General features: G+C 45.4%; 1 protein-coding gene across 5 annotated transcripts in view; it reads right to left on the reverse strand.

Annotated features, from left to right (window-relative positions):
- LOC101935553 (ADP-ribosyl cyclase/cyclic ADP-ribose hydrolase 1) overlaps positions 1-24963 on the reverse strand; it is a 47343-nt gene that overhangs the window by 13121 nt on the left and 9259 nt on the right. Inside the window, exon 2 of one of the 5 annotated variants that reach the window (XM_065597047.1) lies at positions 1320-1445. The exons of the other annotated variants lie outside the window; for them this stretch is intronic. Within the exon in view, the coding sequence (XP_065453119.1) occupies positions 1320-1414 (95 nt within the window). The 5' untranslated portion in view covers positions 1415-1445. The remainder of the gene's footprint in view (positions 1-1319; positions 1446-24963) is intronic. 5 annotated transcript variants of the gene reach the window in all.

Below are 24963 nucleotides of genomic sequence, written 5' to 3' on the forward strand. Positions count from 1 at the left end.
TATCATGAGCAGCAAGGGTGGCAGAATCTAGCCCAGAGATTTAACACTTCATGGCACAGAGAAGTTGAATGGTATTGCCGGTTCATATATGTCAGTGGTGCCCAAACTTTTTGTCATGCCCCCCTTACCAGTAATGTAATCTGTCTGTGCTCCCTCCCCCTCCCCATCACTACACAGCTGGCTCAGCAGAGGAGGGTGGGCTGAAGGTGGAGCTGGGGGCTGAACTGGAGCTGGGGTTAGAGGTGGAGCTGGGCTGGGGGTGGAGAGGGAATGAGAGCAGAGCTGGGCTGGAGCAAGGCTGGGGCCAAGCGGGGGCAGAGTGGAGCCAGGGGTGTTGCAACAATTTTTATAGTGGGGGGGTGCTGAGAGCCATGGAACCGAACTGTTAACCCTGTATAGAATGGAAACTGCCTCAAGCCAGGGGGGTGGCAGCCCCCCCTGCACCCCTAGTTCCAGCACCTATGAATGGAGCTGCAGCTGGGGCCAGAGCTGGGCAGGGTGCAGAGCTGCAGCTGGGGCCTGAGTGGGCCTGGTGGTGGAGCAGGGCTGGGTGGCGCTCCCTCCCCATCCCCTGTGGGAGCTGACCTGGGGCCCACCATGTGCCCGACCCCCTTTCTCCCCCCCCCCCTCCCCGTTTGGGGATCAATTATATGTGTAGATCTGCTGGTAATCTAAAAATCAGCCTGTGAACCTTCCGAAAAGGAGACCTATATAGGTAGCATCAGTAATTTTATCCAAAACAAAAGGAAGAAACTTTAGAAGTATTTAGGGCCTGATTTTGATAACACACCTATTTTACACCTATTGACTTCAGTGGAGTTACATGAGTTACTTGATCTCCAACTTTTGAGCATCCTTTTCTCTGCAGTACTGATTCTGGCCTTCTTGTTTGCACTGAAGTCAGGAGTAACTCCACTGAAGTGAATGGAAACACACTGATGTAAAACTGATACATGCGGGAGGGTGCACAACCAAGTAATCTGTGTCTAACTTTGTTGCTTAAGACGTTGGCCCATCAGCTAAGTCATCAGTGTGGGAAAGACAACAAGTGAGTGCTGAGAGTTTCTCCTGTATTGCTAAATGGTAATTCATTGCACTGTGCCAGGCTGAGGTCATTTTTCAATATGTAGTCTTGGAATGAAATTTCTGAGACTTTTGCTGAGCTCCAGTGAAATAGTACTCTGTCCCATTTCTAAATCTCACTATGTGAGTCTTGCTGATGCTCTTGACACGAATCCGCACCAGCTGTTCTGTTGCATTTGAGGTATTGAATTAAGCTAATGAATTAAGCTAACACTTGTGTACAAACATCAACTCACAATTGTTGTCCGTCTAGTATATTTTTTCCATGTTGTCCATGGTGGATGGAATATCCTCCTTTCTCTGCTCTGTCAAGGCACCAGCCCCTTGACATTTAAATTCCTTCTTGAAAACTCACCTCTTTCCTGTTCATAATAAGTTAGTCAGTAATAGTCACAATGCTGTAGCTTTATGTTCTTTTTATGAAAATTAAAAAACACCTGAATTGAGTCACCCTGAGATGAGCATGTCCAAACTGAGCAACTGCATAATTGTAATGCTGTGACCTTTTTCCTTCCCTGACTCATTCCCTTCCCCATTATTTCTCACCACCACTCAGTGTGTCCCATGCAAAAGCTCTTTTTTAAGAAGGACTGTTTTGTGTGTTTTCCTCCCACCCCCTTCTGTGAAGTGCCTAGTACTCCTCTGGGCAGTATAAAATAATAATGGAGAGGTGACATTTATTTTAAGGACCTTGTACCACATACAGCTCTACGGCATTGTTACCAGCAGACATCATGGGAACTATGCCGTTTGGTATTTGGTCATGGTGTGATTGTCAAAAATAGTCCTAAGTGACCTAAGGAATGTAACGCCATGACAATACTTTACACTTTTCATCCAAGGATTTCAAATCACTTTACACACACTATTGCATTAAGCTATACAACAGCTCTGTGATGTAGGGAAGAATTATCACTATTTCCCAAGTCAATCTAGGCTTTTATATGGTGCCCATCTGAGTATTAGATAGGCAAACTGAGAGATGCAGTGTTGATTTCCTCAAGAACACACAGTACCTCATTTCTAGTCTCTTTTCATTAGACAGCACTGCCTCCATACCACTGGAAAAATCAGTGTATAGTCAAAAGAACGACGAGTACTTGTGGCACCTTAGAGATTAACAAATGTATTTGAGCATAAGCTTTTGTGGGCTAAAACCCACTTCATCAGATGCATGCAGTGGAAAATACAGTAGGAAGATATATACACACATCTAAAATCATTGAAGAGGTAGGATTTAGATTTCCACATCTGTGGAACGTTCCTACTTCTTTTACTATGAAGCAGCCACTATATTGGATGGCAAATAAAAATGAGACACCAGAATGGGTATTTTAGAAACAAGGTCATGTCAATAGTTTAAAAAAAGGAAAAACCCGGACCATCAATATGCAAATAGATCCAGCCAGCTATAAAATATTTCATTTCCACTGTCCCCATATACCAGAACATTTATGTTCTAGGATAACTCAGTCTATAAAACTGAGCAAAAAAATTATTTCATTGGTTTGCTTTGAGAAGGACTATCAACTCTCTTGTGGAAGGTAGATTCTACCTCAAATCCTAAAAGAAACCCTGTACATTACATAGGGTTGTATTTATAGTTGGCACATACAAATCAAGTAGTTAAAAATCAAAATTTTCAAAGATAATCTAGATAAGCCCCAACTCCTAGAATATCTAGAATTCTTAAGAGTCCTGTTGTTGACCTTGAGACTTCAGAACTCCTGTGTAGTTCAGAACTTCCTTTTGTACTGCACAGAAGGTAACTGCTATCTAGTGTGAAGTGCTCATTGACTAAAATTAGAGAAGATAGAACTAGAAACTTGAGACATGATATAGATGAAATGGTGATAACACGCACAAAAAGAAAACTGTAAAATCTACTAAAGACTTAAAACATGGGTCCTGATTCTGCAGGCCTGTCTCTCTTTTAAAGGTTGTAGAATTGGGCTCTTTGACTTACTGTACAGAGTACAACATCAAACAAGATCTAGCTAGAAATTGGTAACTGTCCAATTAAATGGAATAGGCACTGTAAATATATTTTCAGATTGTCCTTATGTCTGTGCAATTTGGGGGAAAGCATTAGCTCATATTTGGTCATGAATTTGGATATTTCTAGTCATCCACCTTTTTAAAGGAAGATTTTATTAATATGCCATAGCTAAATTAGAGCCAAAAACATTTCCAGTAGGAGCTATGTGAGTGGCCAGATGTTAATATGCACTTTAGAAAAATAGAAAGCCTCTGGAACATTGTATATTGCAGATCTGTATGGGAGTCTGATTAACTGGCTAACCTTGAAAGGGTATCTGTTCATTTGAAGAAAAGCAAGGGCAATTTTAGGAGGTGGTGTTCTGGAGGCTCATGATTAATATAGTTCTTGATATTTTTTTTTTCACTTTGCAATTATTTTCCCCTCTTAAACTGAACATACAGAACCAAATTCATCCCTAGTGTAATTAAATTGATTTTAAAAGTAGTTACACCAAGGATGAATTTGGCCTCTTAGGGTTTCATTTACTTAATAAAAAGTATACAGTTTTAAACTCCGCTTTGGAAAATGCATTTTTAGGGCATCATGCTGTCAGGCGCCGAGTGCCTCCTGTGAGGCAGAGAGCATCCTCCGCTCCTGCTGACTGCGGTTTTGCTGATTACACTATGAAAATGTTGTAGCAATGGAACAGAGTTTAGATTCATGACAAACAGTGAAAGTGCTCCTGGGCCCAGCATGTCTGGTTTCATTATGAGGAATTCACTCCCCTCTGATGGGGCGGCTGCAACGACTCAACATAGCATAAGGACCTTCTTAATCGGGGGGCCTGTGACTTTGGACTGCTCTCCTCCATGCTCAGCAGAGACTTCCAGCAAGGCTAACAACTTCTTTCCTTTGTCATACTCACTGATAGCAAAAGGCCAAATTTTATTTTAATTATGGTCCCTGGGAGAGAGCTACAAAGTAGCAGCCATAAACAATCCCCACTGTCAATGGGTGGTTTACCAAAATGTCAAAGGTAGAATATGGACTTTTTATAGTTACTAAATTTTCAGGGCCAGATCCTCATGTGATTTTTAAGATGGTGAAGGCCCATTGTAGAGGATCTGGCCCTTGGTTAGTGGAGTTGCTGTTGCATTTGATATCACTTGTGGGGGAGGAGGAAGAAGGAAGAATAATGCTTGATGCTTTTAGGGGCACTTATTTATGCTCTTTGTTTATTTGGTCCTTTGTGCATGCATTTATCCGACTTGCCTTCTCAACCACTGTCATTGGTCACTAAAATTAGAAATGCAATTGTGCATCTCCGTTATTTGGAAATCTGGCCCATAAAGAGCCATCATTAGGCTTCAGAATAAATCATGATTTTGATGAATGGGAACAGTTCACACCTCTCTAAGAACTGGTTTGCTGTCAGAGTTATTTGCACAGCCAGAAGAGCTAGAACCATATTTTTTTAAGGAGATATTGTGCCCTAAAAGGTCTTAATCCATCATGAGCTAGATTTCTACATGAAATGGACCCATCTGGTCCAGGGGCTCAGTTTGTCAACCTTCTATTAATTATTATTGTTTGTTATGGTAATCCCAAAGGGCTATCCAACCATACAAACAGAATAGTAGATGGCTCATTTCCTAAAGGGCTTACAATCTAAATAGACAGGACAGGCACATGGTTGAAGAATGTAGGTAACCCACAAGCAGAGGGAACAATGTGATGGCAGCACACATCTGTTAGTACCACAGTAATGTTTTGTGAAGAAGGGTATTTAGGAGAGGATCAGCTGAAGGGAAGGGAGTCTGGGGGACAGGGCAGAGGAGAAGAGGGTAAGGGGGAAGGTATTGACTGACGGTGAGATGAAGGTAAGGTGGGAGAGGGGATGGTCAGAGCAAACAGCCAATCAGCACAAGGCAGAGAAAGTCCAGTCAAAACTCTAGAAAATTCTCTGAATGCCCAAAAAGAAGAACAGGAGGACTTGTGGCACCTTAGAGACTAACAAATTTATTAGAGCATAAGCTTTCGTGGACTACAGCCCACTTCTTCGGATGCATATGCATCCGAAGAAGTGGGCTGTAGTCCACGAAAGCTTATGCTCTAATAAATTTGTTAGTCTCTAAGGTGCCACAAGTCCTCCTGTTCTTCTTTTTGCGGATACAGACTAACACGGCTGCTACTCTGAAACCTTTCTGAATGCCCAGAGACCTCTGCTTTCTGCTGGAGTCTCTGCCTGGCTCCTCTCTGCAGCTTTCCTCCAAGACCACAGCGGAGAGGGAGGGGAGGCACCATCTCTATCCCAGTAGGGTTCCCCTACACAGTTCTACATATCATCCAGGAGGATGCTGGCAGAGAGGTGGCCCCAGCTGGACCCCAATTTACCCCTGCTCTCCAGTGCAGCAGTCCCTGCTTTGGCTGCTTCTGGTCTTCCTGGCTGGAGTCTCGCCCTGCTTTAGATGCTTGTACTGCTGTGGTTCTGGGTTAATAGTGGACTTTTATACCAGATTTGTGGTGTTTTTAAACTTTGGCCTGATGAGTTGGTGTATCTGGGTGTGAGGTGCTCAGACACTACAAAATGCATTTTTAAGTACCATTAGTCTTGCATCTTACACTGGAGCACTCTCTAGTCTGCACAGTAACTGCTGCTTTTTTTCTATACATTTTTAATTTTTTTTTATTTTCTTTCACCACTCCTTCCCTCTTCAGGACCTGCTCTTTCATCATTACTCTGGAGCAATCTCAAAACCCAGCCACAGTAGGTGTATTTTAGTTTTTCTATTCTCTATTTCAAAGGTTTACAGACATTAGAGCTGAATTTAAGGTGAACACTGCCACCTTGTGGAAGAAGTGAGGGATCAGCAGGAGGTCAAGTACAGAAGGGACAATTAAGCTGTATTACGTGTTTTGAATATTCTATGGAAGTCAAAACACATTAGAGAACTTTTTCTTCTTTTATCTTCATTGACACTATATCAGAAAAATGGGTAAGTGCACACAACGGTTTATTTATTGATTATTCATTCTATAAGTGTATGAATGTAGCACCTAAAAGCCTCAGTCAGGAGGGGGATATCATTGTGCTAGACACTGTACAAATAGATATGAAGAGTGGCCAGCCAATACTTTTCATCACTGAATATACAAGGAGGCTTATATCACTTAGGGCACATGTACGTTAGCAAATTTACAGCTCCAGCAGTTACAGCGCTGCTCAGAGAGCGCTGAAGGGAAACTGCTGTTGTGTGTTCGCACTGTCAGCTGCCCGCACAATAGCGTTTTCACACTTGCAGCAGTATTTGGAGCAGTGCACACAGCTATCCCACAGAGCACCTCTTTCTCTTCTGCAGCTAAGACTTGTGGGAAGGCGGAGGGGGTTGCGGGGAATCCTGGGTTGTGTCTCAATGCCCCATGATGCATTTCTTTGCATCCCAGAAATCCCTGCACTTCCGTCCGCACTTGGTGCCATCTTTCAAACGTTTTTGTACTGTGTGCTCTCTTTGGGCTGCAGGAATGGATCCCGAACTGCTGAACAGTATGCTGTTCATTCTAACATGTCACAAGTGGCAGTGGAGTTATTCCTTAAGCTACAAAGGCAAGAAGCATGCAACATTGATCTCGCCACGCGTAGTAGCTGACACGAGATTGCTTGTGGCATTCACAAGGGTGCTGACCACAGTGGAATACCGCTTTTGGGCTCGGGAAACAAGCACTGAGTGGTGGGATCACATCGTCCTGCACGTCTGGGATGACGAGCAGTGGCTGCAGAACTTTTGCATGAGGAAAGCCACATTCACGGGACTGTGTGATTGGCTCGCCCCAGCCCTGCAGCGCAAGGACACGAGAATGAGAGCTGCCCTGTTGTTGAAGCGCATGGAGATTGCACTGTGGAAGCTGGTTACTCCAGACTGCTACTGATCGGTCGCTAACCGGTTCGGAGTGGGAAAGTTGACCATTGGACTCATGTTGATGGAAGTGTGCAGGGCCATTAATCGCACCCTGCTCCGAAAGACCATGACGCTGGGCAACGTGCATGACATTGTAGATGGCTTTGCACAAATGGGCTTCCCTAACTGCGGAGGGGTGATAGATGGCACGCATATTCCAATTCTGGCACCAGACCACCTAGCACCGAGTACATTAATTGCAAGGGGTATTTCTCAATCATTCTCCAGGTGCTTGTGGATCACCATGGGTGTTTCACAGACATTAACACAGGCTGTTCCGGAAAGGTGCATGAGGCATGTATCTTTTGGAACACTGGCCTGTTCAAGAAGCTGCAAGCTGGGACTTTCTTCCTGGACCAGAAGATGACCGTAGGGGAAGTTGAAATGCCCCTTGTGATCCTGGGAGACACCCGCCTACCCCTTAATGCCGTGGCTTACGAAGCAATACATGCGGCAACTTGACAATCACAAGAAGCAGATCAACAACGGGCTGAGCAAGTGGAAAAACGACTGAGTGTGCTTTTGGCCATTTAAAGGCCTGCTGGCACTGCCTATATGGGAAGTTGGACCTGGCCGATGACCATATTCCTACGCTTTTAGCCGCATGCTGTACGCTCCATAATATTTGTGAAGGGAAGTGTGAAAGCTTCACTCAGGCCTGGACCGCAGAGGCTCAGCACCTGGAGGCTGAGTTTGAACAGCCAGAGACCAGGGCTATTAGAGGCAGGGCCGGCTCCAGGCACCAGCTTAACAAGCAGGTGCTTGGGGCAGCCAAGGGAGAGGGGCGGCACCTGCAGCAATTCGGGGGCCGCAGGTCCCTCACTCCCTCTAGGGGCGAAGGACCTGCTGCTGAACTGCCACTGCCGATCGCGGCTTTTTTTTTGTTTGTTTGTTTGTGGCGGCAGAAATGCTGGAGCCAGCCCTGATTAGAGGGGCACAGCGCAAGGCCTTAAGGATCAAGGATGCCTTGAGGCAGCAATTCGAAGCTGAAATCCACTAATATTTGTTGCTATGTTCAAGATTGCTTGTAATGCTAGGAGATGATTGGTGCACATGATGCAATAAGGGGGTTTAACATAATTGTATGTTGCTTTGCAGTGCTCTTTTTGCTTTCAATTAATAAAGATTGCTTTCAAACCAACACAATTCTTTTATTAAAAGATAACTGGAGGAGAGAGTCAAACAAAAAAAAATACATCAGCAGGGAGGGGGATGGGGGAAGGGAAGGTCCCAGGAGGAGGGGTCCTGGGACGGCTAAAGATTTGGGTATGTTCAGGGATCATATCCAATGTTCTCCATTGGAGTACGATGCAGCTGGTGCTGTACTTCAGCAGGGCCAAACTGCAGAGGGATGGGTGTTGAGTGCAGTGAGTACTGGGAGTCCACAGTGCTGTCCTGTGACGGGGGAGGAATGGAATGGCGAGGGTAGAGACTGGAGCCAGGAGATTGATTGTGGGGCTCATGGGAAATAGTTTTGCAACAGCAGCTGCAGGGGCGGGCGGGCACAGCGCTGCTCAGTTTGAAGAGCTAGTATCACCTGGGCTGTGTCTGCTTGGCGCTCCATAACATTTAAGAGCCGCTCCGAGGCTTCATTCTGGTGTGCCGCATTCTCCTTTCGGTCCCTCTTCTTGCTGTCCCACCACTCCTTCAATTCCTGTTTCTCGGCAGCGGAGTGCATCATAACATCATGCAGAAAGTCCTGCCGCTTTTTAATTCTGTGCAGCAGTTCAGCTGCTGATAACAAAGACGGAGGCTGGACTCCCAAGGTCATCTCTGTGACGTTTAAACGCAACATTTTACAGAAGCAGTATTGTTTGCAACACTGATGCAGGGCTTTAAAACACAGCCAGTACTCACGCACCTGTCACTAACTGGCTGACCCCAGGCAAGCACACATGAGCCACAAGACTCCCAAAATGGTGAGTAACCACAGGGGCAGGTAAATCACTCTTCCCAGACCGGACCCTGCTGTACACTGGGCATGTAGCTCTTGGGGAGAGCCAGCACTGTAGGGGGGTCTGATAATCATTCCTGTCTCCACACTTTCCACAGGCTGTGTTCTTTATGGAAGATACCTTGCTGCTGAGGTTGAGCAGGGAATTGAGGGAGAGTCTTCTCCAAGACTGCAACTTCTGCCCTGGCCCCTATGCAGCTCACCTGTGTGCAGCAATAGTAGTTGTCGTCCCCCCCCCCCCCCCCACACACACACACACACAGTGACGGCAGAGTGGCGCGGGAAAGTAACCGTTAACGGGGCAAGAAACAAAGCCGCTCTGCCGAAGAACCTGTGGCAGCAGATTGCTCAGTATCTCCACAAGAGTTTCCTGGAGATCTGTGGGAGATTGACTCCCTCACTTTACGAGAATCAACCGCCTGTTCCACTGCTCAGACTAGGCATGTGGTCGGACACAAGCCTGCTTTCTGCAACCCTCCTGCCTGCAACAACTCGCTTCAGTGATTCCCAAAATCAGATCCACTTACCAGGGGCCTCTTCTGTTTGCTCTTCGCCAATCTCCATCAGCTGTGACTGGCTAGGCTCCTCCATAGTAGAAAAGAGCTCCTGGCTACATGCATCTCTGGCCTCCGAGTCATCCTCTGCTTCTGGGTCCCCCTCTCCTTCCACATCCTCATCCAAGATTTCCTCCTGGCTCGGTCCACTCTCGACTGGCACGCGAGCCACTAAAGTATCCACAGGGGCCTTCGCAGTGCAGATGGGATCACCACCAAGTATCACGTCCAGTTCTTTGTAGAACCGGCAGCTCGTGGGTGCAGCACCCGGAGCGGCAGTTTGCCTCCTGCGCCTTGTCGTAGGCATTCCGCAGCTCCTTCACTTTGACCCTGCACTGCAATGTGTCCCAGTCATGGACCCTTTCTGTCATGCATCGTAAAATCTGTCCGTAGGCATCATAATTCCTATGGCTGGAGCGCAGCTGGGGCTGGACAGCCTCCTTTCCCCAAATGCTGATGAGGTCCAGTAACTTGGCACTGTTCTAAACGGTGGATTGCCTGGTGCGTGGAGCAGGCATGGCCACCTGGGAAGATGCGAGACCGCTGCACACATCACCGAGCAAACAGGAAGGGGACTTTCAAATTTCCAAAGGAATTTACGGGATGGGGATGATGGTTGGTCACCTGAGGGCAGGGCAGTAGAGTTCAAACCGATGACCCGAGAGGTGAGAACAGGCATTGTGGGACACCTCCCAGAGGCAAATTGCAGCACTGTAATCACCACGCTGTCTACACTGGCACCGCAGTGCTGTAGCCCCGGCGCAGAAAGCTTTACGCCTCTTGGTGGGGTGTGTTGGTTTTTTAAAAGCACTACAAATGCGTAGTTTCTATGCACTAAGTGGCTTGGCAGTGTGTACACTTCAGGAGTTAAGTGCAGAAAGCTGGTTTACTGCACAGAAACTTGCCAGTGTAGACAGGGCCTTAGTCTTAGCAGGTGACTAGTAGAAAGGGGGGGGGGGGAATAAAGAGAGAATAAAGAATGGCAAACTTTCTTGACACCTTAAATGACTGCTTCTTGGAGCAGCTAGTCCTGGAAGCCACAAGAGGAGAGGCAATTCTTGATTTAGTTCTAAGTGGAGCACAGGATTTGGTCCAAGAGGTGAATATAACTGGAACACTTGATAATAGTGACCATGATATAATTAAATTTAACATCCCTGTGGCAGGTAAAACACCACAGCAGCCCAACACCATAGCATTTAATTTCAGAAAAGGGAACTACACAAAATATGAGGAGGTTAGTTAAACAGAAATTAAAAGGTACAGCGCCAAAAGTGAAATTCCTGCAAGCTGCATGGAAACTTCTTTAAGACGCCATAGTAGAGGCTCAACTTAAATGTATACCTCAATTTAAAAAACATAGTAAGAGAACCAAAAAAATGCCACTGTGGCTAAACAACAAATTAAAAGGAGCAGTGAGAGGCAAAAAGGTATCCTGTGGAAAGGGGCATAAAGTCTGGCAAATGAAGTATAAAAACGTAATTAGGAAGGCCAAGTAAGAATCTGAAAAACAGCTAGCCAAAGACTCAAAATAATAGCAAAAAAAATTTTAAGTACATCAAAAGCAGGAAGCCTGTTAAACAACCGGTGGGGCCACTGGCCGATCGAGGTGCTAAAGGAGCATGCAAGGATAAGGCCATTGGGGAGAAACTAAATAAATTCTTTGCATGGGTCTTCACGATTGAGGATTAATATAATTAATTGGAGATATCCCATCTCCTAGAACTGGAAGGGACCCTGAAAGATCATTGAGTCCAGCCCCCTGCCTTCACTAGCAGGACCAATTTTGATTTTGCCCCAGATCCCTAACTGGCCCCCTCAAGGATTGAATTCACAACCCTGGGTTTAGCAGGCTAATGCTCAAACCACTGAGCTATCCCTCCCCCCCTCAATGTGAGGAGTTCCTAAACCTGATCCATTCTTTTTAGGTGACAAATCTGAGGAACTATCCCAGATTGAGGCGTCATTAGAGGAGGTTTTGGAACAAATTGATAAACTAAACAGTAATAAGTCACCAGGACCAGATGGTATTCACCTAAGAGTTCTGAAGGAACTCAAATATGAAATTGCAGAACTACTAACTGTAGTTTGTAACCTATCATTTAAATCCACTTCTGGAGGATTGCTAATGTGATGCCAATTTTTAAAAAGGGCTCCAGAGGTATTCCCAGCAATTACAGGCCGGTAAGCCTGACTTCAGTACCAAGCAAACTGGTTGAAACTATAGTAAAGAACAATATTGTCAGACACATAGATGAACTTAATTTGTTGTGGAAGAGTCAACACGTTTTTTGTAAGGGGAAATCATGCCTTACCAATCTACTGGAATTCTTTGAGGGGGTCAATAAGCATGTGCACAAGGGGGATCCAATAGATATAGTGTACTTATATTTTCAGAAAGCCTTTGACAAGATCCCTCACCAAAGGTTCTTTTGCAAAGTAAGTTGTCGTGGATAAGAGAGAAGGTGCTCTCATGAATTGGTAAGTGGTTAAAAGATAGGAAACAAAGGGTAGGAATAAATGGTCAATTTTCAGATTGGAGAGAGGTAAATACTGGTTTTCCCCCAGGGGTCTGTACTGGGATCAGTCCTATTCAACATATTCATAAATGATCTGGAATAGGGGGTAAACAATGAGATGGCAAAATCTGCAGATGATACAAAACTAACTCAAGATAATTAAGTCCCAGGCAGACTGAGAAGAGCTGCAAAAGGATCTCTCAGAACTGGGTGATTGGGCAACAAAATGGCAGATGAAATGCAAAGTAATGCACACTGGAAGATGTAATCCCAGCTATACATATAAAATGATGGAGTCTAAATTAGCTGTTGCCACTCAAGAAAGAGATCTTGGAGTCATTGTGGACAGTTCTCACTCAATGTGCAGTGGCAGTCAAAAAGGCAAACAGAATGTTGGAAATGGCAAACCACGGCCTCTGGGAGCAGCGGGCAGCTGTGCAAATGTATGTAAACAAATGGTCTGGCAGCCCGCCAGCGGATTATCCTGATGGGCCACAGGTTGCCCGCCACTGATGTACTCCACCGCAAGGTGGTCTGGTGCCAAAATTGGAATATGTGTGTCATCTATCGCCCCTCCAGAGTTAGGGAAACCTATTTCTGCAAAGTTTCCACTATTTCACACATTTCCCAGAGTCACGGTCCTTCATAGCAGGATATGATTAATTGCCCGGCATACTTGCATTAACGCAGCTCCAGTGGTCGACTTCCTGACCCCAAATTGATTCACAACTGACCGGTAGCAGTCTGGAGTCATCAGCTTCCACACAGCGATTGCTACACGCTTCTCTACCGATAGGGCAGCTCTCATTCTGGTGTCCTTGTCCCGCAGTGTTGGGGCGAGCTTCGCACACAGTTCCGGGAAGATGGCTTTCCACATCTGAAAGTTCTGTAGCTACTGCTCATCATCCCACACCTGCATGATGATATGATCCCACCATTCAGTGCTTGTTTCCCAAGCCCAAAAGTGACCATCTACCCTATGCAGCTGTTCTGTGAATGCCAAAAGCAATCTAAAGTTGCCCCTACCCACATCATGCAGCATGTCAGGGAACTGGGACTCTTTTTCAGTTAGGAACTTTGCAATTAACTGCACTGCCATCTGTGATGTTTTCATGACAGTTGTAAGAGCACAGGAGAGCAGTGCAGGATCCATCCCTTCTCACAAAGATGCCAGGGTGCACAGCAAAGGCAGCCATTGAAAAATGCCGTGAAAGAAAGCCAGAAGCCCATGGAATGCTAGGACATAAAGCAATGCATCACAGGACATTGAGTCCAGTCCCAAGATGCGTCGTGATCCGTTCCGCCTTCCCGCAGTACCTAGCAACAGAAGGTATCGAGCTGGACTGTGGGAGAGGTATCCACATTGCTCACACTGTCGACGATAATGCCACAACTGCGGACGTGCTCTGCTAACAGAGGGAGTGAGTGTGAACACGACATTCCGACTTTTATTATGCCGATTTTTGATTGTCGACATCACTTTTGTTGACAAAAGTTGGTAGTGTAGACAAGGCCCCAGTCTACAGTCATGATTCTCCTTAGCAGACAAAAAACAGCCAAACTTAAACTAGTAAAGGAGGAGTGGAAAAAACAAAACAAAAATCCCTCACTGCTATGAAGTGCAGCAGAATGACTGGGAGAGAAACAGTGGTAAATATCTGTGTAATGCTGCAGTGGAAAGTTATGTTGGGCAGCATTTGTTCAGACAAATGGCAGCTGAGACCTCCAATGCATTTGTGGCAGATTCTCACACACTGAGTGATCATCTCTTTGGTACCTGGGTTGATTTTGGGCTGTGGGACAGATTTATACAAATATATGGTTGAATCCTTAAGCTGTGCAATATATGTAGGGCAACTGAAGCTCTAAAAAAAATACTTTGAATTTCTATAATGTGTCATCAGAGAATCTCAAGGCACTTTACCAATTATTAATTAACTTTCACCATACCACCTTGAGGTGGGTGAGTAGATATTATTATACCCATTACACAGCTAACGAATGGGTGCCAAAAAGTGAGGGCTATATTTGGCCCTATCCAAACTCCAGTAAAGTCAATGGGAGTCTTTCCATTGACTTTTTTGGGATCTGGATCCAGGCCCATATTTGCAAATAGGAAGGGGGATAAATTCATCAAATATGCTCATGGTTTATAGTTTGTACTGTATTCCTTATAATTAGAGGTGGGCAATCAAACCGAACATGCGTCCCAACAACTATCTACAGGAATAAGAACATCCATCCTTGGTATAGACCAATGAACCACCTTGTTCCAAATCCTGTCTGACAGCAGCCAATTTCAGTGTATCCAAATTATCATCAATCATCATCGTCACACTTAAATTACTGCATTGCATACTTCTACAGCAATAACCGAAAGGAACATAGATTTTTCTTACTTTTGAATTGTAAAATTTTCTTAGCTCACATATTTATTATCAGAGCCAGATCCTGCAGTCATTGCTCCAAACTCCTGCAGACTGCATTGTAAGATTTGGCCCACGATTCTCTTCTTTTAAATTGTCATTTTATTTTATTTTTTAATGATGTCCCCTAACGACTCCAATTGACTTCAGTGGAATTTGGATAAGGTCTTACATGCAAACAAACTTGTTTTTTATGGATTTGTTTGGTCTTTGATATTATTCAAAATACTTTGTCACTGTATTTCCCATTTGCTTGGAACTGGGATGGAAACACTGTAAAGCTGGTGATCAGAGGAAATATAAACAAACCTATGCAAAATTAAATTAAAAATAGTATTTCCTCTACTCTTAAAGTAGAGAAGTTCTGAACGGTGGAATATCCATCAAAGCCACTTTCACATCACAAACATTTAAGATTCCATTGGTAATGCAGGACAACAGCCTTGAAGAAGTATTTATTAACCAAGCTAGTGGCACAGCAGAAAAGAGAGAATGTTCCTATTCTGTTCCAAGTTAAGTTTACAAGAATTAAAATATAGCACTTGCATACCTCTTAAAGGGATGAATGCTAGTTATGACCTCTGCTCAGATAACTATAATGATGTGCATGACAAAAATCTAGATGGATAGATATGTCTGTCAGCATAGTATGCAGCGTAGTTGTAGCCGTGTCGGTCCCAGGATATTAGAAAGACAACATGGGTGAGGTAATATCTTTTCTTGGACCAACGTTTGTTGGTGAGAGACAAGCTTCTTCAGGACCTGAAGAGGAACTCTGTGTGGCTTGGAAGCTTGTCTCTCTCACCAAAAAAGTCAGTGCTGTGACCGGTTCGGTCACAGAGACCCCCTTGAGACTGTCACCTGATGTGCTGAAACTACCTCTGAGCCCGTTTTCTTTGCCAACTTGGGACTCCAGAACCCTATCTTGTTGAGCCTGACATGCTAGCCTGCTGCAACGCAGTCCCAGGCAGGGGCGGCTCTATGTATTTTGCCACCCCAAGCAAGGCAGTCGGGCAGCCTTCAGCGGCACGTCTGCGGGAGGTCCGCCGGTCCCGCACCTTTGGCGTACCTGCCGCCAAATTACTGCCAAAGCCACAGGGACCGGTGGACCTCCTGCAGGCATGCTGCTGAAGGTGGCCTGACTGCTGCCCTCATGGCGACTGGCAGGCCGCCCCCCCGATGGCTTGCCGCCCCAGGCACGTGCTTGGAGCACTTGTGCCTGGAGCCGCCCCTGGTCCCAGGGTCTGAACTATGCCCCCAAAGCTGCAGACTTAACTGAAAACAGCTCAGCAAGTACTTCTGTTTCCAGCACCCAGACACCCAGCTCCCAAAGGGATCCAAACCCCAAATAAATTCATTTTACTCTGTATAAAGCTTATACAGGATAAACTCCATAAATGGTTCGCCCTCTATAACACTGATAGAGAGAGATGCACAGCTGTTTGCTCCCCCAGGTATTAATTACTTACTTATTCTCAGGGCCGGTGCAAGGAAGTTTCGCGCCTTAGGCGAAACTTCCACCTTGTGCCCTCCCCTCAGCCCTGAGGCAGCTTCCCACCCCCACCCTGAGGCGCCCCCGCCCCCCCCCCGAAGCAGCTCCCCCCACCCCCGGGAGCTGTGCAGCAGCTCACCACTCCAGCTCACTTCTGCTCCGCCGCCTCCCCGACAACATCGTCGCTGCTCTAATTCTCCTCCCCTCCCAGGCTTGCAGCGCCAATCAGCTGGGAGGTGGGAGAAGTGGAGCGGCAACCGCACACTCAGGGAGGGGGTGTAGCAGAGATGAGCTGGGGTGGGGAGCTGCAGCACGGCTCCCCGGGCCGGGGGGGGTGGGGAGCTGCCGTGGGGGGGGCCTCAGGGCGGGAGGGGGGGAGCTACCGCAGGGCTCCCCACCCCAGCTCACCTCTGCTACGCCCCTTCCCCGAGCACGCCGCCCCCACCGGCAATGACAATAATTGCATGGAGCAGCTGCTGCACTGGGAGACGGAGTCTGAGCCACACATGTCAGCGCGCCACCGGCAGCCCAGCCCAGGAACGCTGTAAAAAAAATTGGGGGTATCGCTTTTTGGCACCCCCAAATCTTGGCGCCCTAGGCAACTGCCTAGTTTGCCTTAATGGTAGCACCAGCCCTGCTTACTCTGGGTTTGTTACTTAATAAAATCACTTTTGTTTATTATAAAAAGTAGGATTTAAGTGGTTTCAAGTAATAACAGACAGAACAAAGTAAGTTACCAAGCAAAATAAAACAAAACACGCAAGTCTAAGCGTAATACATTAAGAAGCTAATTACAGGTAAATCTCACCCCCAGAGATATTCCAATAAGCTTCTTTCACAGACTAGATTCCTTCCTAGGCTGGGCCCAATCCTTTCTCCTGGTATAGTCCTTGTTAGTTCCAGCTCAGGTGGTAACTTGGGGATTTCTCATGACTGCCCCCCGCCCCTTTTGTTCTGTTCCACCTCCTTTTATAGCTTTGGCGCAAGGCAAAAATCCTTTGTTTCTCTGGGTCCCTACTCCTCCTTCTAAATGGAAAAGTACCAGATTTAAGATGGATTCCAGTATTGTGCAACATGGTCACATGTCCTGTGAGACCCCCCTAGTCTCCATTCTTCCACGTACCCCAGAAGGTTTGCAAGTGAACAGAGCCATTCACACGTGATTGATTCTGAAGTACCCTTAGTAGCTTCCACTTAACATGGTTACAACAGTAATACAAGTTTATATCTTATTCTCCTAACTCCAGACAAAGAAATAATATATGCAAATAGGATGAACACACTCAGTAGATCATAAGCTTTGTAATAATCCCTTACAAGAGACCTTTTGCATAAAGCATATTTCAGTTACATCATATTCACACTTATAAACGTATTTTTGCAAAGCATATGGAGTGTAACATCACAGGTGCAATAAAAAATATTGCCTCCCTCCCCTGCTTGTCTCTCTAATATATCAACACAGTAGGAATTCCTTGAGCGAAGGAGATTCAAGGCCAGAGTGCATCAACACACTCAAATGAGATCTCGCTAGAGACCTTAAGTAGAGTCTCAGTACTCGGATACTTAAAGAGCTGGATCCTTTGCTGGTGTAAATTGGAATTGCTCCATTGACCCATAAAAAATGTTGTATAATGAAATTATCTTCACAGAGACTTATTTTGTGCTACAAGTGTTACTATGTTTGTCCATAGCAACTGTTCTAGATAAAAGGTTGCCAAGTGTTGTGGGTCGTAACCTCTGTTTTGCAATTGTTCATTGTTCAGCACTTTTCTGAAATGTTCTTCTATAAGACAGAAGTTTTCTAGGCTTGTTGGGGAGGGGAAAATTTAAAAAGGGCAACATTAGGTGGCATAGATGAAGGGGAAAAGTCATGAAGTATAGAAATTAAAGTTGTAACAACGAGTAACTCAGCCACATTGTGCATATGTGGTGTTTGCTAATCTTGTTTTTCATATTTAGCTTAATATATTACTGCATGTCTGATCAGTCCTGCTTCTTTTGAATTCAGGGACAAAACTCCTACTGACTTGAACAGGGAAGCCCATCTTAATAAGGGAGATAGTGTTGCCTGATGGACAGGGACTAGATTGGGACTTAAGAAACCTGGGTTCAATTCCTGGCTCTGCCACTGCTTTGCTGGGTGTCTGTGGACAAGTCACATACCGTCTTGTGCCTCAGTTTCTCCATCTGTAAAACAGGGGTGATAATACTGATCTCTGTAAAGCACCTTGAAATCTATGGATGAAAAGCACTAGATAAAAGTTGTGCATTATTATTGTTAAAAAGGAAGGAGATCATGCCCTGAACTGAATGTACGCTGTAAGTTAAACAGGACTGGCACTGTGGCCAAGTTAACACTAATAGATATATAACATTATACATTGTGTGCATTTGGATTTATTTCAGGAGTAAGTGATAATGGTATTGTGGCACTTTGGGGATTTTGCTTTGCTGAAAGACAAAAGAGGAATATGCAATACTCAAGGAAATGACTGAAGAGATGATTAATCACAGAAACCGTCAGAAAACAATCTGGCAATACTGCGAGTCTGGTGAAGGTCATAAATGATCTGGAAAAAGGGGTAAACAGTGAGGTGGCAAAATTTCCAGACAATACAAAACTACTCAAGATAGTTAAGTCCAAAGCAGACTGTGAAGAGCTACAAAAGGATCTCACAAAACTGGGTGACAAAATGGCAGATGAAATACAATGTTGATAAATGCAAAGTAGTGCACATTAGAAAACATAATCCCAACTATACATATAAAATGATGGGGTTTAAATTAGCTGTTACCACTCAAGAAAGAGATCTTGGAGTCATTGTGGATAGTTCTCTGAAAACATCCACTCAATGTGCAGCAACAGTCAAAAAAGCGAACAGAATGTCATGAATCATTAAGAAAGGAATAGATAATAAGACAGAAAATATCCTATTGCCTGTATATAAATCCATGGTACACCCAAATCTTGAATACTGCGTGTAGATGTGATTGCCACATCTCAAAAAAGATGTATTGGAATTGGAAAAAGTTCAGAAAAGGGCAACAAAAATGATTAGGGGTATGGAATGGCTTCCGTATGAGGAAAAATTAATAAGACTGAGACTCTTCAGCTTGGAAAAGAGACGACTAAGGGGGGATATTATAGAGATCTGTAAAATGATGACTGGTGTGAAGAAAGTAAATAAGGAAGTGTTATTTACTCTTTCTCGTAACACAAGAACTAGGGGTCACCAAATGAAAATAGTAGGCAGCAGGTTTGAAACAAACAAAAGGAAGTATTTTTTTACAAAATGCACAGTCAACCCATGGACTCCTTGCCAGAGGATGCTGTGAAGGCCAAAACTATAACAGGGTTCAAAAAAGAACTAAATAAGTTCATTGAGGATAGGCGCATGGAGGATGGTGTCCCTAGCCTCCATTTGCCAGAAACTGGGGATGGATCACTTGATGATTACCTATTCTGTCATTCCCTCTGGGGCACCAGGTGTTGGCCACTGTCAGAAAATAGGATACTTGGCTAGATGGACCTTTTGGTCTGACCCAGTATGGCTGTTCTTATGTTCTTAAACAAAGCAGATGTAGGAGGACAAAGGGATGTTGGTGAAGAAGTTTTGACTCCAAAATTTCTGATCTTTGTAGAAAATTTAGAGACTGAGAACAAGTATTTTCATACAGTGTGAGGACTTCAATCTTGAAATCATTCAGGAGTAGGAAGTTGTGGCTTAGCCAGGAGCTGAAAGTCAAGATAAGCAAAAGGACTGGGGTGGGTGGAAACAAATATGTAGAGCTGGGTGTTATTGCAGAAAATTATGTCCATGACTGAATGTGTTTAATAAGATTGCTGGAGAAGCTCCTCAAGATCTTTTGGGTGCTCCATAATAGAGAGAGAGCTGTAAAACCTGCATTAGACATGAAAGAACAGTGTGTGTTGAGGTATGATTCTACAGTGTGTCCATGAGGCACTGGCTTTGTGATCAGGGTGCTCAAACAGAATAGTGATCAATGTACACTTGTATCAAAAATGACATTAATGTCAAGTAGGATCAGGAAAGAGGAATCCAAGATCAGAGCTAAGAACATATAGCTAATACTCTTAGCCATCCTCTGCATGAACATTACAGATGTAGGTAAGTTAATATAGTCCCACCTCCCCCTTCCCTCCAATAATGTCAGTACACCTTCACCCCGATATAACACAAATTCGGATATAATGCAGTAAAGCAGCGCTCCGGGGGGGCAGGGCTGTGCACTCCAGTGGATCAAAGCAAGTTTGATATAACGCGGTTTCACCTATAACGCAGTAAGATTTTTTTTTTGGCTCCCGAGGACAGCTTTATATCTGGGTAGAGGTGTATTTCAAATGGAAATTTCCTGTTCACATTGTTTTAAAATGTTAATTGTTTACATTTTTTTTCTTGTTTTAGGAGAAAATGCACTTTTCTATGTTAAGAATAAATAAGTTTGTCCTCCTTAAATAGCTATTATCAGGTCCAAATTCAAACAATGCTTTAGGTTTTGTTTAAAAATAATCTTTTTGAAAACCTAGGACCAGTCAGCATGACTTAACATGTTTTCATTCTTTTGTTTTGTTTTTTTAATTTATTTAAACAAACAATTCCTTGCCAAGTGTTACACCCTTGGTCTAGTGCAGGGGTGGGAAAACTATGGCCCGCGGGCCGGATTTGGCCAGCCGGCCATTTTAATCTGGTCCTTGAGCTCCCAATGGAGAACAGGGTCTGGGGCTTGCCCCACTCCAGCCGGGGAGCAGGGTCAGGGGCTGTTCCACGCGGCTCCCAGAAGCCATGTCATGGCCCTGCTCTGCCTCCTATGCATAGGGGCAGCCAGGGGACTCTGCTCTGCACACTACCCCCACTCCAAGCGCCACCCCTGAAGCTCCCATTGACTGGGAACTGCAGCCAATGGGAGCTGCAGCCTGCAGACGGTGCAGCGCACAGTGCTGCCTAGCCACACCTCCGTGTAGGAGCTGGAGAAGGGACATGCCACTGCTTCTGGAAGCCATTTGAGGTAAGCACCACCTGGAGCCTGCACCCCTGAGCCTCTCCCCACGCCCCAACCCCCTGCCCTAGCCCTGATCCCTCTCCCGCCCTCCAAACTCCATGATCCCAGTCCAGAGCACCCTCCTATATCCCAAACTCCTCACCCCCAGCCCCACCCCAGAGCCCTCACCCCACATACACACACCTCATTCCCCGGCCCCAGCCCAGAGCCCCCTCCCACACCATGAACTTCCCATTTATGGCCCCACCCCAGAGCCCGCACTCCAAAAAAGAGCCCTCACCCCCTCCCGCACCCCAACCCCAATTTTGTGAGCATTCATGGCCCGCCATACAATTTCCTCGGGCCAAAAAGTTTGCCCAAAAAGGTCTAGTGCATGAGAACCTGTAAGTGACTAGAAACTTGCTATTGTGCAGGCACCTGAAGTTTCACTTTTGTTTATAGTGTGTTCACACTTGCGGCACTTGCAGTGGTATTCAGAGTGGTGCACTCTGGGCAGCTATCCCACAGAGCACCTCTTTCTCTTTTGCCGCTAAGACTTGTGGGAAGGCGGATGGGGTCGCGGGACATTGTGGGTCCTGTACCAGTGCCCCATAATGCATTGCTTCGCATCCCAGCAATCCCGGTGCTTTCATCTGCATTTGGCCCCATCTTTCAACCATTTGTGTATTGCATGCCCTGCCTCTTTGGGCTGCAGGAATGGATCCCGAACTGTTGACCAATATGCTGCTCTCTCTGACCAACATGTCACGAGTGGCAGTGGAGTTATTCCTGTAGCCTGATTTAGGGTGTACTGATAATATTAATTTGGATAATATGGGAATTTAATTTATTATTTTTTTATTTAATATTAATAATCATTAATATTAATTAGTATGGGTCTTAGGCTCGCCAATCTGTTTGATCAGAAGATAAAAGTTCTTGTCCTGAATCAGGCTCCACAGAATTTACAAAGGACCCTTGGGGGATATGACAGGAAGGTCACACTGAGACAGATATAGCCTTAAAGACTTTTCATTAAAATCAATAATAGTAAGTAAATGGTAAAATACTCAGAGTTACAAAGTTACAATTGCATTACTGCTATTCAAAAGATGCATATACTAAGATAGTATTATATGCAACAAAACTTTGGTTGTTATACTCACACCCTTCCTTGATTACCTGGTGGTAAGAGACGCAGGACCAGCCTTGCAGTTCAGGTTTCTCAATTCTTGCATGAGGGATGCAGTGCTTAGAAGAAATCTAATGCTAAGAGCTATCAAAACTAAATTAGGGTTTACTTGACTAACTTAAACTTAAAATCAAAACCTAATAAACAAAACTAGGAATAAAACTTAGGGAAATCAAGCTTAGCCTAGTTCCCTTGAAACTTAAAGTTTAAGAAGTATACTAGTTGTCATCGTAAATAGATAGAGTAGAAATAGAATGTATGTGAGAATGATAGAGCGGAATAAGTGAGAATGGAGATGGAGTACTCTATCGAGGTGGGTTATCTCTTTTATAGGGCAAAGTGCTGGAAATCCTTCCTCCTAGGCCCAAATTTCATTCCTCACCCACAAAATGTTAGGGTACACTTACCCGATAGGCTAGTATGTATGTGCATATTGATGACCGGTATGTACGCACATCAGTCTCTTGTGGTGTACTTGTTAAGTCTGTAGGTACAACACTGAAAAAACCCCTATGCCATTCTCCATTGTCTATCGGTCTAGATAAAAGGTCATAGACATAGATGTGGGTACTTATCTATTTAGGTAACAAGATATAGGTCAACTTTGCTTTCTGAGTAAAAGGTCTTAATATAGATATGCTAACTTTGCCTTGGCCTAACGTACAGGATATGGCCTGTAGGTCTCTTGCATTACAGCCAAACTTACTTTAATATAAATCTATAGACCTATTACAATAAACCAAATACTTAAACTATGAGAAAATATATATAAAATATAGTTAGTCCTATAGGTTTCATTCCTTAAACTACAAAGGCAAGAAGAGTGCAACATTGATCTCGCCACGTGTAGTAGCTACGACATGAGATTGCTTGTGGCATTCACAGTGGAATGCTGCTTTGGGGCTTGGGAAACAAACACTGAGTGGTGAGATCACATCATCATGCACATCTGGGATGATGAGCTTTGGCTGCAGAACTTTCAGATGAGGAAAGCCACATTCATGGAACTGTGTGATGAGCTAACCCAGCCCTGCAGCTCAAGAACACAAGAATGAGAACTGCCCTGCCGTTGGAGAAGCGCATGGCGGTTGCACTGTGGAAGCTGGCTACTCTAGACTGCTACCAATCGGTCACTAACCAGTTTGGAGTGGGAAAGTCAACTGTTGGACTCATGTTGACGGAAGTGCGCATCCTGTTCCAATAGACCGTGACTCTGGGCAACGTGCATGATATTGTGGATGGCTTTGCACAAATGGGCTTCCCTAACTGCGAAAGAACAATAGATGGCATGCATATTCCAATTCTAGCACCAGACCACCTAGCCACTGAGTACATTAATCGCAAGGGATATTTCTCAATGGTTCTCCAGGCGCTTGTGGATCACCGTGGGCATTTCACAGACATTAACACGGGCTGTTCCGGAAAGGTGCATAACGCATGCATCTTTCAGAACACTGGCCTGTTCAGGAAGCTGCAAGCAGGGACTTTCTTCCCAGACCAGAAGATCACCATAGGGGAAGTCGAAATGCCCATTGTGATCCTGGGAGACCCCGCCTACCCCTTAATGCTGTGGGCATACACATGAGCCACAAGACCCTAAAATGGTGAGTAGCCACAGGGGCAGGGTAAATCATTCTTCCTGGACTGGATCCTGCTGTACACTGGGCACATGCCTCTTGGGGAGAGCCAGCACTGTAGAGTGGGCCTGATAATCATTCCTGTCCCCACACTTTCCACAGGATGTGATCATTATGGAAGATATCTTGCTGCTGAGGATGAGTAGGGAATCAAGGGAGGATCTTCTCCAAGACTGCGGCTTCCACCCTGGCCCTGGCCCTGGCCCCTATGCGGCTCACCTGTGTGCAGCAATGGTACCCCTATCTCCCCGTGATGGCACAGTGGCGCAGGAAAGTTACCGTTAATGGGGCAAGAAACAAAGCAACTCTGCTGAAGAACCTGCAGCAGCAGATTGCCCAGTATCTCCACGAGAGTTTCCTGGAGCTCTCTGAGGGAGATTCCCATGAAGTGAGGGAGTCAATCAACAACCTGTTCCACTGCTAAGATTAGGCATGCAGTGGGAGACAAGCCTGCTTTCTTCAACCCTCCTGCCCCCAACAACTTGCTTCAGCGATTCCCCAAATCAAATCCGCTTACCAGGGGCCTCCTCTCCTATTTGCGCTTCACCAACATCTGACAGCTGTGACTGGCTAGCTTCCTCCTGGCTGCATGCATCTCTGACCTCCGAGTCATCCTCTGCCTCTGGTTCCCCCTCAACATCCTAGTCCAAGATTTCCTCCTCCTGGTTCAGTCCACTTTCGACTGGCACGCGAGCCACTGAAGTATCCACAGTGGTCTCCGCAGTGGAGGTGGGGTCGCCGCCGAGTATAGTGTCCAGCTCTTTGTAGAACCAGCAGCTCCTGGGCACAGCACCAGAGAGGCAGTTTGCCTCCTGCGCCTTGTGGTAGGCATTCCACAGCTCCTTCACTTTCACCCTGCACTGCAGTGTGTCCCGGTCATGGCCCCTTTCTATCATGCACCGTGAAATCTGTCCGTAGGTATCATAATTCCTAAGTCTGGAGTGCAGCTGGGACTGCGCAACCTCCTCTCCCCAAATGCCAATGAGGTCCAGCAGCTTGGCATTGCTCCAAGCAGAGGATCACCTGGTGCGTGGAGCAGGCATGGCCACCTGAGAAGATGCACTGAGACCACTGCATGCATCACTGAGCAAACAGGAAGGGGACTTTCAAAATTCCAAAGGAATTTATGGGGTGGGGATGATGGTTGGTCACCTGAGGGCAGGGC

The sequence above is a fragment of the Chrysemys picta genome, chromosome 5 (assembly GCF_011386835.1).
Source record: "Chrysemys picta bellii isolate R12L10 chromosome 5, ASM1138683v2, whole genome shotgun sequence".
NCBI lineage: Eukaryota > Metazoa > Chordata > Testudines > Emydidae > Chrysemys > Chrysemys picta.